At 41.8% G+C, this 14,081-nt stretch overlaps 1 protein-coding gene across 2 annotated transcripts; it reads right to left on the minus strand.

Moving 5' to 3' along the window:
- Positions 1 to 707: 707 nt before the first annotated feature.
- Positions 708 to 4,262, minus strand: LOC147851036 (jasmonate-induced oxygenase 2-like). Of its 2 annotated transcripts, XM_087335583.1 has the most exons (4): positions 3,812 to 4,262; positions 3,262 to 3,769; positions 2,325 to 2,697; positions 708 to 1,315 (listed from the first exon to the last, which is right to left on the minus strand). In XM_087335583.1, exons 1-4 carry the CDS (start codon positions 4,173 to 4,175, stop codon positions 1,031 to 1,033), a joined length of 1,530 nt encoding a protein of 509 aa, XP_087191709.1. In that variant the 5' UTR covers positions 4,176 to 4,262; the 3' UTR covers positions 708 to 1,030. The 2 variants fall into 2 exon arrangements, with proteins under 2 accessions (XP_087191709.1, XP_087191708.1); XM_087335582.1 differs by having other exon boundaries at positions 3,262 to 4,262.
- Between the last annotated feature and the right edge of the window lie 9,819 nt (positions 4,263 to 14,081).

A 14,081-nucleotide genomic window follows, 5' to 3' on the forward strand; every position in this document is an offset into this window, starting at 1 on the left:
AATTTCGTACTAGACGTTGAACTTTAAGCATTGCATCAATATATATTGTTGATGAATCTAAGTAAGTTTTTTGGTACTAGGTAGTTCTGCATGTGTAATCTTCTTCAACATTATTAGTAGTCCTAATCATCTAGTTGTTCTAGGTCTCCCTTGGTTCGAACTACATTATCTTGAGATTGATTAAATCACCCAATTAATCAAAATGGGGCTTGTTTTAATCATTTTTTCTCACTTTTCCCATTTGGGGCCTCTCTTGTTACAAGAGTATTTTATAATTCGCTCACAATGGGTTCACTTGATATATGGAAACTTGACCACGAGTAAGTGTTTAGAATTTTTGTAACGGTATGTTTTCTAATAGTGAATCCAACATCTTTTTACTTTTAATTGGTCTCTTTGTCAACATGAGTCTCTTCATCGACTGTTGTTGCTCTTTTTTCGTTGGTAAACTATCTCTTCATTGATAAAGCATCCTTTCATGATGAACTCTTTATTTAGTACCTAGGCGAGTCTGTTTGTCATTAATGGATCTCTTTGCCAATAAGAGTCTCTTGATTGGTAGGATACACACTAAGCAAACAAATTTAAAATTTAAAGACATTTTTGCAACAAATCGCTTTGTTAGGTGACTCTTTAGCTTGTTTTGCAACACTTTCCATTTAGGTTTGTTCTTAATGACGGGGATTAGTGGGGATTTTACTACATAGTAACAAAAAACATGATAAGTTCATATTGCTATGATGCCATTTTGCATTATCTTGGCTCATAAAAAAATTTAGGCAAGGACAAACCATTGCCTTTAACTCACATCGTGTTCTTATGCTCTTATAAATTACATGTAATAGTATGCTTTGGTGCTTGAACATGGTCATTAACAATGTCTTTGTGTGTTGAACGTTGAATATAGGAATGTGGTTCATCACTTTATTTGGTGCTCGACTGCAATATTGTATGTAATGTTGAATTTATAATCTCATATATAAGAGGAATTTGTGGAGGGACAAATGAGTAAGGTATATTTCTATCATGATTAGTTGACCTTAGGAGAGGTAGTACTCGGCGAAGTTACAAAGTTGAGATGCCCTTTTCCATTAGTGCCACTTTTACGAATGAAGGACCTATACTCTCGAAAGGTCATGGGGATATAGGCTGGCTCAATTGCACATCCATTATTCTTTGATTCAAGTAGCTCGGGTAATGGTGCCACAAGTGTGTCATTAGTCGGACTTATGAAACATGCCACAGATAGTCTCTCATGTTTATTGTTGACCACTACTCTGTGTTCGACACTCTTGTAACACCCATTTGTAAGAATCTGTAAGAAACAGGACAAGAACAAGTTTGTTTACATTTATCCGATCTAAAGTCAAATCATGAACTGCATAAATTAATGTATTGAAAGTTGTACATGAATTAAAGCATTTAATGTGGGCATAACATTTCTACAATAGTAATGGTGAGTGAGTAAACTTTTTTTAATTCAACGCATGACTTTACGAAATCTTGGCATTGACTTATTTTTCATAACTTTGTGAGTTCCTTTCACTTGTAGAGCCAAGGTAGTTTGATTGCAATTTTCCCTCCACAACTTTACAAAATCTAGGCATTGGTGTATTTCTATAACTTTGTGAGTTCGTTTTACGGGTAGAGGCTAGTAGTTTGGTTGCAATTTTTCCTTCACTTTCCAATTTCAATTATTATTATTGCAGCTAGAGAAAAAGTGACATTAAGCTAAGTGTAAATGATCCATACTTGTAGTCTATCTACTGGTAAAACCATAGCCTATTTAGTCCTATAAGTCAGTCTAGTTTGTTTGCGCAACCATAGCCTATTTAGCCGTATACATCTAGCTTGTTTCTGTAACCATAGGCTATTTAGCCCTATTATAAGTCTAGTTGTTTTTTTCTTATGTAGTCTAATATGTACACTTGCATACCTTGCTCTAGGGCTACACACGATGAACTTGGATTTCTTAATTAAATCAAGTCTAGTGGTCCAATAACAATTGTTTCTTGTTTATAGAAAAACATTGTTTACTCGTTTATATAATAGCAAGCCATAACCTCATGGAAGGACAATCTTGGACCAACCTCCCCTCCCCTAGTTGTCACCATGTCTTTACTTAGTGGAAAGGCATTGGTTCCCCTATTTAGGAAATTTGTTTTGTGTAGTAATGTAGAACCAAAACAATTATCACATCTAGTAATTTGGCCATGTTATGTGTGTTGGTGAGCTAACAAATGTCAAAGTGGGAATTGTTTATCTTAAGGACTTGTAATGTTGATGTTGATGTTGATAGTGATTATATAGAGGGTTATAACTACCTGTAGTTGGTCACCGAGGTTTACGATAATAGCATCAGGTTGTGGTTGTACTGTAACCCAATCACCTTGGAGTCGCCCTTGTGTGGAATACTCATTAGTAGAGACCGGAGCTCGAATTTGAAGCCCCGCGATTTGTTGATCATCGGGGAGCAAAAGAGTGAGGGCACCGGGGTCAGAATGAGAAGAAAGACCGAGGGTGAGATCTGGTTGTGGACAAGGTGGATAGAAGTTGACACGCAATCCAACGTCTATTTCGTCCCCGAGCCTTTCTTCCAATTCTCGTTCATTCTTCAACCCTAAGCTCATGGACATTGCCGTGAGCACCTCTTTCCCCACCTCCAACATCTTCTCCGAATATTCCTCCATCGTCTCCCTACATGAGGATTTGATTTTAGAAATGACAATGACTTGAACTAATCAATATTTGTATGCACTTCTACAAATGATGACTTAACATCTTTTATAACTGTGCATGTGGAGAATTTTAAATCATTTAGATCAATGTACATAGATCAAATAGTTTAAAAATATTGGTACAATGTCAATACATCACTAGCTATGTGCATTGGGATCAAATATTTTTGACTCATTGTGGATATCACATCCATAATTATGGATGGGGAAGCCAAAGCATAAACATTCAGGAAAACTTGTCAAGTGGGCCTAAAAGTTTTTATGTTTTGCATAATTGAGTTAAAATCATTGATGATGGAATGGAATATTCTCTACTTTTTTGACTTCTTTCCGTCCTTTTGACTTAAAAAGTCATGAAACATTTTGTCCCATGTCTAGAAGCTTTTTGTAGGTGGGATCACTAAACAAAAAGAAATGTGAATCTACTATCAAGAGATAGGATGGGATTAATGATTCAGAAACTAATTACCATGATCAATTCATCTTAATTAGATTATAATATATATGTTAGCCAACAATATACCTCCAATGGTGTGGGTTAGAGGGCCATTTGCTATGGTCTCGGTCATTGGTCGGGAAGACCTTGAGGAAATAGTAGTCGCCCCAGTCGAGGACCGCGTCTTTACGGACACCCACACGGCTACCGTAGCCCTCGTAGCTAATCGGGTTGTTCGAGTACACCTGCTTCTCGGACATGGGGAGGTGGAAGAAGCCGCGTGACAATGCCGACATGTCGTGCAGGATGGAAGTAGGGACCCCATGGTTGACAATTTGGAAGAAACCCCATGTCTGGCATGCATGGCGAAGCTCCGAGAGGAAGGCATGGTGCCTTTGAATGCACTCCGCGCTACCGCCGCCTTGCCGAAACGCCGACATGTCAAGGATGGGGATGCTGGGGGTGTCATTATGAGGGATTTGGTTGAAATTAGGGTTTACTACGCTCGTCGGTCTCCGCTTGATAGAGAGCTTAGGCTTCTGGTTCACATTGGGGTTTAGGTTTAGGTTTTGGATAAGGTTAGGGTTTTGGGTAAGTTGGGAATTGGAATTAGGGTTAGGGTTAGGGTTAGGGTTAGGGTTAGGTCTCTCTGAGAGTGGCCTAATGTATTGAGGAGGGATGGTGGAGATCCCGCTCTCGGAGAGGATTTGGACTCTTTGGACAGGCTCGGGCCATTGATTTTGATCGATCGGGGATTCGCGAGCTGCACATGAATCATTGGCATCGACGATGATGCGGTGGACATGATCGTGATGATCGGAGGAGGTGATCTTGTCGAATCCTCGGCATGATCGATCGGAAGCGGAAATGACATTATAATCGAGGGTCGAAGATGGGGATTCGCAAGGCGATGATGAAAGGGTGTTGATCATGGATTGCTCATCATGGCTGCTATGGTGGTGATTGCAGCATGGAATTGGTGAGGAGGGGGAGGATTTCATGTTAATTTTTTTTTTTAAAGGATGGAATGGAATGGAAATGCAATGGAAGAAGAAGAAGAAGAAGAAGAATCTGCAGAGAGATCTTTTGATCTTTTGATTTTTTTGAGTGAATTAAAAAAATGGGACATAGCTAAATGAGGAAAACCCTAAACTATTTATAGAGAAAGGGTTTGCCTTGATTTTGAACACGTGCTAAATGCGCGCGTCCACAACGTGTACAAGAATATAATTTAATTCTCTATTTATTTATTACTTTATTCTTTTGTCTTATCTATAATATACATACATACATACATACAATATATATGTATATATATATATATATATATATATATATATCTTCTTCTTTTTTCCATAAATAAAATAAAATCTTCTTCTTCAAACCCAAAATTCCACCAATTATTGCGTGCCCCAATTATAATATTCAAATAATATTAATAATATTAATAATTTTTAATTAATTAATTAATTAATTAAATGAGATACTAAATGAAATTTTTGAAGGAGCTAGTCAAGATTGGGTTCACACACGGCAAAACGTTTATTATTATTATTATTATTATTATTATCGTTCCCCAAGGTTTTGGCCGGTGAATAAAAATGTAGTAGTGTGTCGTTCACTTCTAATCTTGGGGGGCCAGACGATCGACGTGTTTGTTTTTTTGAGGGACTTAAAATTTCATCTATCTGTTGTTTGTTTCAGGCGAACTTCATATTGTTTTGTCTATTCGGCTAATTTCATATGTCTGTCTGTGTGTACGTATGTGCATATGTATGTACTCTTTTTGTGTGCCAACTCATTCGCAGAAAGGAACTGCCAAATGCGAAAAAAGTATATGTTCCTCGTTTGCTTGTTTGTCAAGCTTATGCCCCACCACCACCACCACCACCACCACCACCACTGTTGTTGTTGCTACTACTACTACCAGCCTTTGCCTGTTTCCCAGCAGCCGCACTATTTTGACGTAGTCCCCACCCTTACATTTGATCATCACATACATAAAAGATATATGTTCTTTTCTTTATGTACTCACTTGATGTGACCAAAACACTCACAAACTTTTTGCATCTTTTTGTCAACACAAGTAACTGACAGTGTACACGCCTTTCTTTGTATCATTCGGCTTTTCTATTTCAATATTAATGTTTGGAAAGACTAAACTAACAACTTATCTATCCCCCCCCCCCCTAGACTTCATTGAAAAAGAAATATTTTAAAAAAGGTAGAAGTTCATATGAATAATTATTTCTCCTTGTGGTTCATGAAATAGATGTTGATAGTGAATGAACAATGGAGTTTCCTTAGCTCTTAGACCTTTCTTCTTACTTGGAACAATTATGATGTGTAGCACGCCACGTTGCGCGGTCTAGTAAATCATTGCTCCGAAACTTCATATTTTGTAGATAAGAGCGTAAACATCTTAAATTGACTTCAATTAATGTCATCCAAAAATAACTCCTACACCCAAAAATATGGCAATTATGAAAAGGAAATGTGATGTAAGGCTTAGCAACAAACCAATCCACCAAATGTCTACTAGAAGGCGGATCTAATAAGTCATCCAACTTGAAACTTTTGGCAAGAAAATTTGATGTATAGGCATCGACATATTCACATTGTTCCTAATTGGAGTGATGATTCATTTGCACTTTTTTTTGTGTGATGTCCTTGGTGCTATTCACAAAGTTGTACTATCAAGCATCCTGGCTCTTTCCCATGTTGTATTTTAGCCAACCAATTCCATTTGTGACTTACTATATAGCTATGTGTGGTGTTGTTTGATTATTCATTCTCCATGTGTCCCCTTTACGGTGATGCATATTCAACTTTTTCATTTTAATACATCCACGAAGCTTTCAACTCCCCACATTTATTTGTATTTTTGTAGAAGCATTCTTATGTCCCATAATTTTCATAAATGATTCACTTTAGATTCTCTGGGAACTTTCATGTTTTCCATATTTTTCTTTATTTACTCTTTTACCCTTGTCTCTCGATGCCTATGATTGTAGTAACACACACTCAAGATTTCTATGTAAGGTATTTTCCTAGTGTTTCTAATATGTTAATTCACTGGATGTGTTCCTAGATCTTTTATATTAAGGTATTTTCCTAGTGTTTCTATTATGTTAATTCACTAGATGTGCTCCTAGATATTTTATATTAAGGTATTTTCCTAGTGTTTCTAATATGTTAATCACTAAATGCGTTCCTAGATCATTTATATGGTGAGTTCACCATACTTGCTCTTGGGTTTTTCATATGTTGAGTGTCCATGGATCCATGTGCATCCACAAGTTCAACACTCATGGTACCTTGTGATTTACAAACTTACCTTTAGGTATCATATTGTGGCGGTCACATGGACCACACCCAAAGATGTGAAATGCTCAAGATGTGAAATGCTCTCAAGAATAGCCTCCTTTCTTTCCATTACGTTCCAAGTTACATTTTATAGACTGCTCTTAGCGTGGAGGGTGTTCTCCCGCTCCAATTAGCTCTTCTAATTATGGGGGCTTGGTAGGGGCCTAATTTGGGTGTGGCCCATGTGACCGCCACAATATTATCATGTCTTAGGTTCCTTGTTTATATTCTTTTGCTCCTATTAATTTGGTCAAAGTTTGCATTCATTCCTTAGCTTTCCCTTTTGGGAAGGGTTATTCTAAGTACTTTAACTTATGTTCTTTAAGTCTTATGAGAGGCTAGCTTTGGGCTTCTCATTTTGTCACTCTAACACCATCACCCAAATCCATTGATTGCTTGATCTAGTAATTACTCATTTTTATACCATATTTTGTCTTCATGGCTTTCATGCTATTTAGAGTATGTTCTTTAGTTTTCTTGTGTTAGTTGGCCTAGATTTGTATTAGCGTTTATCCTATTACAGGATTCCACATGTCCTCCACCTTACAAACGAAATACTTAGATTGATAGTAGTGGAGCTAGAAACAAATTTGGCAAGAACACACCATCATTTAGATTCACAAATTGGTTAATGCCTAGGTTGTCTAGGACCCAACCTCAATGTTGATAAATATATATACATACATAATAGAAAATATTTGCAAGCATAGTAAGTGGAGGGTTAAGAGGTCTAAATTAAAGGTTATGTTTATGAAGACTGAAAATAAGGGTATATCATGTTACGGTTAGAAAGCAATTAAACATTTCGAAGGACACAAAAGCAAAATTTTGACTTTAATATTGAAGCACATTGTTGTCATAATTCTCTCTTGAAGTTGGTAAGTTCTTATTAAATTTCTCTCTTATTCATGAAAAATCTCTTTTATCTTGGTCCTATATGACGTCAAGGATAGAGGACATGAACATGAATTCCTCACAATCCATGGGGACATTGATGTGGGAACAATTGCTACGAAAATGAGCAATATTATGCTAGATTGTAATCATTGAAGAATTGGGAAGTGCCAAACAACTTAAAATGTGTTGAGGAAATTGATATATGTTGAGAACATACATGTAGATGAGTGTCACAAGGATGATCCTAATCGGTATCATTTATGGAAGATTGCCAATACTTTGTGTAAAGGAAAAGGAAAATGAAAATGAAGAAAATGAAAGCATTGATGAAGATGCGCATGACGTGGGCGTCAATGTTAAGAACGTTTGGTAATCTTTCAATACATTCTATAATCATGTGATTATCTTATTTCTATAAGGAAAATCCCATTCATAAATTGGATTAAACAATTGTTGGACACAATTGTATTGTTGACTTGTGCTAAGAACATAATGTAGACCCACAAGGGGTTTTTGATGTTGTATTCTGGTTCCATGAACATCCAAGTGCGTTGTTGCATAATGTTCTTGAGCTTTTTTATAAATTGTTGGCACATGTAATGTATTGGTTCTATGTCACGTGGATTATCAAGCTTTGTTAAAAAAATGAGAGCTTGATTTGGGGGACAATGGATTGCAAGCACATATTTTTGTGACTTGTTTTTTGACAAGAGTTGATCAGTCAAATGTGTAAAGTGTTGGTATCACCATATGCAAATGCATCAAACAAGTGCAATTTTCGTATGTTATGGGATACAACTTGTAAAATGCAAGGATGAGTTTGTATGGACACAGTTGGTATGAAATAACTTTTTTTAAAATTAAAGTGGGACACATTTGTGGGTCTTTGCTTTGGATGTGGTGAATGGGGTCACTTTATGGCCAATTGCCAACATCGTCCTCCTTTGTATTTAGAAATCCCTAATGAAGGGGTTAGTAAATAAGGATTTAGGAGAGATGTTGGACTCTTTGATGTTGTGATGGTTATGGGTGAAGGAACATCATTTAGAGGTGGGAATGATATCTCACTTTGAAGTCCTGAGATCAAGGATAAGGAAACCAATTAGTTGATTTGCTAAAGTTAAGTCCAAGTCTAATGGATAAGGGTAAACAAAGAATTGATAAGCTTAACATTATGTTAAAGATAAGACAAAGGGGAAATCAGTGAATATGCAACGAATGTCTTGCATGCTATTCATGATACTAATTCACAAGGTAGTCTAGGAACAAGGGAGGGGTCTTCAAAAGCTCCTTGGTAGTGAGAATTTAGAAATACACGATTGCCCCTTCAACTTCAATTTAATTTAGTTGGTCGGGTTGTAAGTCAATCCAAATCCTCGATTGTCATGTTGGAGGACCAAAACAAAAGGTTAGTGATGGAGGGATGTGGTGCATGAAAACCCATATGTAGTGTTGAAACATGCTTTGAACAGTTCCATGACATCATTTTTTGGAATGAGCAAGGGATCCCATAAGATAGTTGATTGGATGAAATTGGCAACATCAAATATGACGGGGGTTCTTCATTAGACATATATATATTATGGGAAACTTTATTAAGTAGAGAATGGTCTATATGATGTGTTGTAGTGTAGAATTATCATAAGTTAGCAGGAACCATAATCCATTTGCATGGATATTCCTCATTCTATGCATGTGATCTTAATAGCATTACTCAAGTGTGGTAGTGATTGTGCGGGATAAGTATCATCCTCAAGTTTTGTGTACGATCACTTTTATGTTGTAGAAATCACTCATTTTATGAGGTTGTATGGTTAATAAGAATTTAGGCCCCTATCCTCGCTACTCAATGTATTTGTTGTCTGTCTGGCTGGACTAGCCTCAACACAGGTGTCTACCCGACATTTCTCCAAAGGGGTGGTAAGGATTGGATGCTAGGTTACACGCATAAGATGATTATAATTAAGCACGGACGGCAAACAATACGAGATACAGATAAATACACAATAATTACTATTGTATTACTTCCGTCCAAAACTTTACAAATCATCGGATCCTTTTATAGGCATCCGGCAAGGTTACAATCGGTGCGCTTAGGCAACCGACATCCGAATCGGTTCGGATCCGGATCGGTACAACTGTACCGAATCCGTCCCAAATAATAATTCTACTATTACTTCCTATTATCCGATCCGATTCCGCCTTCCCACTTGTCCTTGCTCTTCTGACCGGCCAACACATGGCACGCCCGTGGGAAAGTGCCTTGCACTTCGAATCCACTCCCGGCCTCAGTCTTCCTCCAAAATATTGAGCACACTTTGCTCGATAGTGTCAAGTGGTGCTTCTTCCTCCTGTTCCTGTTCCTTGCTTGCCTGGTCTCCGACCTCCTGTTGGGTAGGCTGTTCCGTAAAAATTTCCTGCTCCGGCTCTGCTTGATTCCGTGGTGCCGGTGCTTCCTCACCGCTTCGTCCGGGTTCTTCCTGTTCTCCCTCCGTTCCTGGCTCTGTTCTGTTACCGGTGTGGCTTTCTCCGGTCTCGACTGGTCGACTTGATATGCCTCCTTCCTCTGCCCTGGTGTCTTCCGGTCTCAGCTCTTCTTCTTCTCCGGCATCGGTCCGCTCCTGCTCTTCTTCAAGTTCGTCTTCAGGTATTCCTCGTCGGGGTTGTTCGGTGTCGGTTGGTTCATCTTCAGCCGGTCGCGTTCCCTCACCAATAGTGGTTGGCGTCGTTCTTCCCTTAGCTTCCTGTCGTAACCGGTCCTGCTCGTATCTCTCCAACTCCAACTGAGTTGCGAGCTGCCCGTCATCCAACCTCTCTACCAACCCTCGGATTTCTTTGAGGTGTTCTTCTGCTAAAGTGTAGAAATCCTCCGACAATTCCTCCCGAATGGCGACGATACTTTCTTCATCCATCTTGTAGAACCTGTCGCCGGTCTTCTTCCGATTCTTGGCATCCGCTCGGAGTGTCTGCAGCTCGGCTGCCTGTTGTGACCACTCCTTCCATAGCTTTTCCGTACTTTCGTTGATACTTGCCTGAGCTCGGGTACTCCATCCTGACATGATGAGCTTGATCCGGTCAACTCCTGCCTTAGCATGCGCATAAGCTTCCTGCTTTTCCTTCCTTGCCCATTTTATAATGTCGGCCATTATCTGAGCCTGGGCCTCGTAATCTGCTTTCTGCTTTTCATAGGTACTCTGCAGTTTGCTGATCGTGAAGGTCGATTTTTCCTTTTCTTCATTCCTGATCTTGGTCAGGTCCAGCTTTTCCCGCCTTAGCGCCTCTAATTCCTTCCTTCTCTCTGTTGCTTGGGCTATTTCCGCCGACAATGCTTCCTTGTTGGCACTGACCTCATCCATCGCCTTAGCTAGGTCTAATCGGGTCTCTTTGAGCTGCTCTTTCAGCTTCTCTATTTGCCGGTCGTAGTCTGCTGCTCGTTTTTTGTTGTCCGACTCGGCCTGCTTGTGATCTCGGTAGAGACGGTCGAAGTCCTCCGTCTTCTGCTTCAGGCGTCGGGTTGCCTGAGCTCTTAACCGATCGTCCCGGTCCTTCTGTTGTCGGAGTTCTTCCTACAGTCGTTCTATCTCTTGTTCGGCATGTCGACGTAGTCGGTCTTTCTCCTTCTGCAGCTTCTCTTTTTCTTCTTGCAGTCGGTCATTAGCGGCTCGACCTTTCCGGAGGCCTTCTTCCATTTTTCGTCTGTCATCCTCCACCGCTTTCTGCTGCTCCCTTTCTCTTTCCCTTAATGCATCCTGAGCTTGTAACTCCTCTCGTAAGGTTTCTATTATTTTTTCGGTCTCAGGGCCGGTTTGCAAGGCTACCGGTTCCGGTTCCGGTTCTGGTTGCTTCCTTGTTGTCCCGACCGGCTCGGTGACAGCTTGTGCTTGTTGAATTCCTTCCCTTGCCTGCAACAACTCCCCTTGCATTTCCTCGATCTGTGTTCGGAGCGCGACCAACTCCTGAGTTGTTGTATGCGTCAGCTGTTGCCGACACGTTTCTTCTTTCTCTAACTGGTCCGCTACTCCCGATAACTGCTCCGAAAGCCATCTCAGCCATTGTGGCTTTGTTCTTCCGATTTCGGGGTGGCCTTGCTCACTTAAGCCAGGCTGATTTTCCGGCCTCTTCTCTGGCTCTGGCTCTAGCGCTCGTTCCTTCTTCTTCTCTGGGATGACCGGTTTTCTGAAGTCCGGCCCAACCGGTGTCGGTGCTGCTTCCCTGGGTACGGGTTCCGGTGCTGTTTCCGCCTCGGCTACTGGAGATGGTCCTTGCGCCCTCTGCTGAATTCTGTCCACTGGTGGAGCCGGTCCTTTCGCCCGTTTCTCCCGACCTTGTCTTGCTGGGAGTCTTACCAGTGGTTCGGATGAGTCTTCTATTTCAGTTTCCTCCTCCGGTGCGGTTTCCAGACGGACCTTTTGTTTAGAGACCTCTGGTTCCGGTTCCGGCCGTCGCAGCGTTATATGGATTGGTTTGCGCGCTACCGGTTCCTCCTCGGCCGCTTTCCCTTTGCCTTTACCTGCCGGTTTTGCCTTTGTTGCCGGTTCCTGTTGCTGTCGGGATGGTCCTTCCCCCTGCTGTTCTGCTTCTTGCGGGGTCCATCCGGGGGTGTGTTTCTCCAAGATCTGTCGGCGCTTTGTGACCTTTTTCGGCGTCGTCTCCTGCCGACCTCTTTTCTTTTGTGTGATGGGGAGTACCGGTGGGACTAACACCGTTAGCCATTGTGCTATCCCGGCCCATGGCTTTTTTCCTTCCACCAGATTTTTGATGGCCTCCTTCAATCCTTCGGTTATGAAATGGAGCCAGTCTATTTGTAAGCCCTCGTACGCTGCTATCAAGAATGCTGCCCGATACTTGGCTATGGCTGGGGGACGGGGATTCACGAATCCGTATTCCATCATAGCGCGGGCCACTTCTCCGAACAGCAGGTTCTCTCCGCCCTGCGTTCGGTACGCCTTGCTGCTGATAGAGTATTCCCCGAAATATTCGAACAGGATTTCACTGGAAGGGTTTTCGATTGTTTGCAGTCCTCCTGCTTTGATCCCCGTGAGTGCCTGCACCGCTCCTTCCGTGACTTCTGATATATCGATCGATGCTGCCGCCTGCTCTAGTTCTGCGTGTGGTGGAGCGTCGGCGATCCGCAGCAAGCCTTTTAACCCGTTCTCCCTCATCCATTGGCGTGCCTCTTCCGACAGTACCATTGCTTCGAATTATTCGTCTGCTGCCTGGTGTTCGGGATCGCGCTGTGTGTGCTCTGTGCGTCGGGTCGCTCTTCTGTGCTTCTGCGCCTGTATGTAGGAAAATTCGTAAAACGTGAGCCCTTCGCAGGCCTGTGTCTTATATAGTGGGTTGTGCCTCGAGCCGTCCTTTTTCGTTTCCCACGCATGTTCCTCTCCCGCCATAATTAGTATGTCCTTTCTTGTTTGCCGCGTGTGAGTGCCCACGTTCCCTACTTTAAATAGCAAGTCCGCACACGTCCTTCTTTAATGCATGGCGCCTCTTCGTTGCATGGTGGCGCTCCCACCTCTTGTGATCTCCCCATCATTACGATGATTCGCGTCGATTCTGCCCACGTCATTTTTTATTTTATTTGATTATTATATATATATATATATATATATATTTCTTTCTTTTGCTTGGACCACGTCATTTGCTGGTCCCCCCCGATTTGTTCGGGTCGGTTCGTGTGGATACCGGATCCTTCTGTCGGTTTTCCGGGATGGTCCTCGTCAGTATCGGTGTCGGTTCTTCCTCGGTCCGAATGTCTTCGGCAGCGTCTGTCGGTGTCGGTTCCTCATCTTGCCGGATTTCCGGGTTTCGCTTGAACGTGTTGGCTGGCATATTTCCTTTATACGGCTTTAGCCGAAATCCATTTGCCCACTTGCCGATGACATCTCCAGACAACGTACCGAGCTGATACGACCCATTGTACTCCTTGGTGATCCAGAACGGTCCGGTCCATCGAAACCGCAACTTTCCCGGCATGTTCCCCATCCTTGTTTGGAATAGTAGCACCGGTTTCCCGACTTCGAACTCCTTTTCATTGCCACGCCGGTGTCGGTCCACGAAGGCTTTTCTCCTCCTTTGCTCCAGTTCGAGTTGTAGTAAGCTGGCTATTCGGTTTTCCTCTAATTCCAACAGCGTTGCCAGTCGGATTCGTTCGGACTCGTTCTCACTTAAGCGCTCCTTTACCTGAATCCGTAAGCTGGGGATCTGGAACTCTACCGGCATGACCGCTTCTAACCCGAATGCTAGTCGGAACGGGGTTGTCCGGATGCTGGTTTTGTACGTTGTTCGGTACGCCCATAGCGCGCTTTGCAATTTCGTATCCCAGTCGGTCCGGTTCTCGTTGACGATTTTTCGTAGGATGTTCTGCAGAGTTTTGTTCGTTGATTCCGCTAGTCCATTGGCTTGAGGGTAGTAGGGTGTACTCTTTTTATTTACCACCGCGTAAAATGACGTCAGGCTTTCTACTACCTGCCCGAGAAAATGTCCTCCTTGGTCACTTATAAGCTCGATCGGGCATCCATACCGGCACCATATGCATTCATACAGAAACTTTGCCGTGGAAGCGGCCGTGTTGTCCCGTAAGGCCTTTGCTTCTACCCATTTGGTGCAATAGTCGGTCGCCACTATGACATACCGATTTCCGG

The sequence above is a fragment of the Azolla caroliniana genome, unplaced genomic scaffold (assembly GCF_043228905.1).
Source record: "Azolla caroliniana isolate FFs.n. ecotype wild unplaced genomic scaffold, voAzoCaro1.0.p SCAF_20, whole genome shotgun sequence".
Taxonomy (NCBI): Eukaryota; Viridiplantae; Streptophyta; class Polypodiopsida; order Salviniales; family Salviniaceae; genus Azolla; species Azolla caroliniana.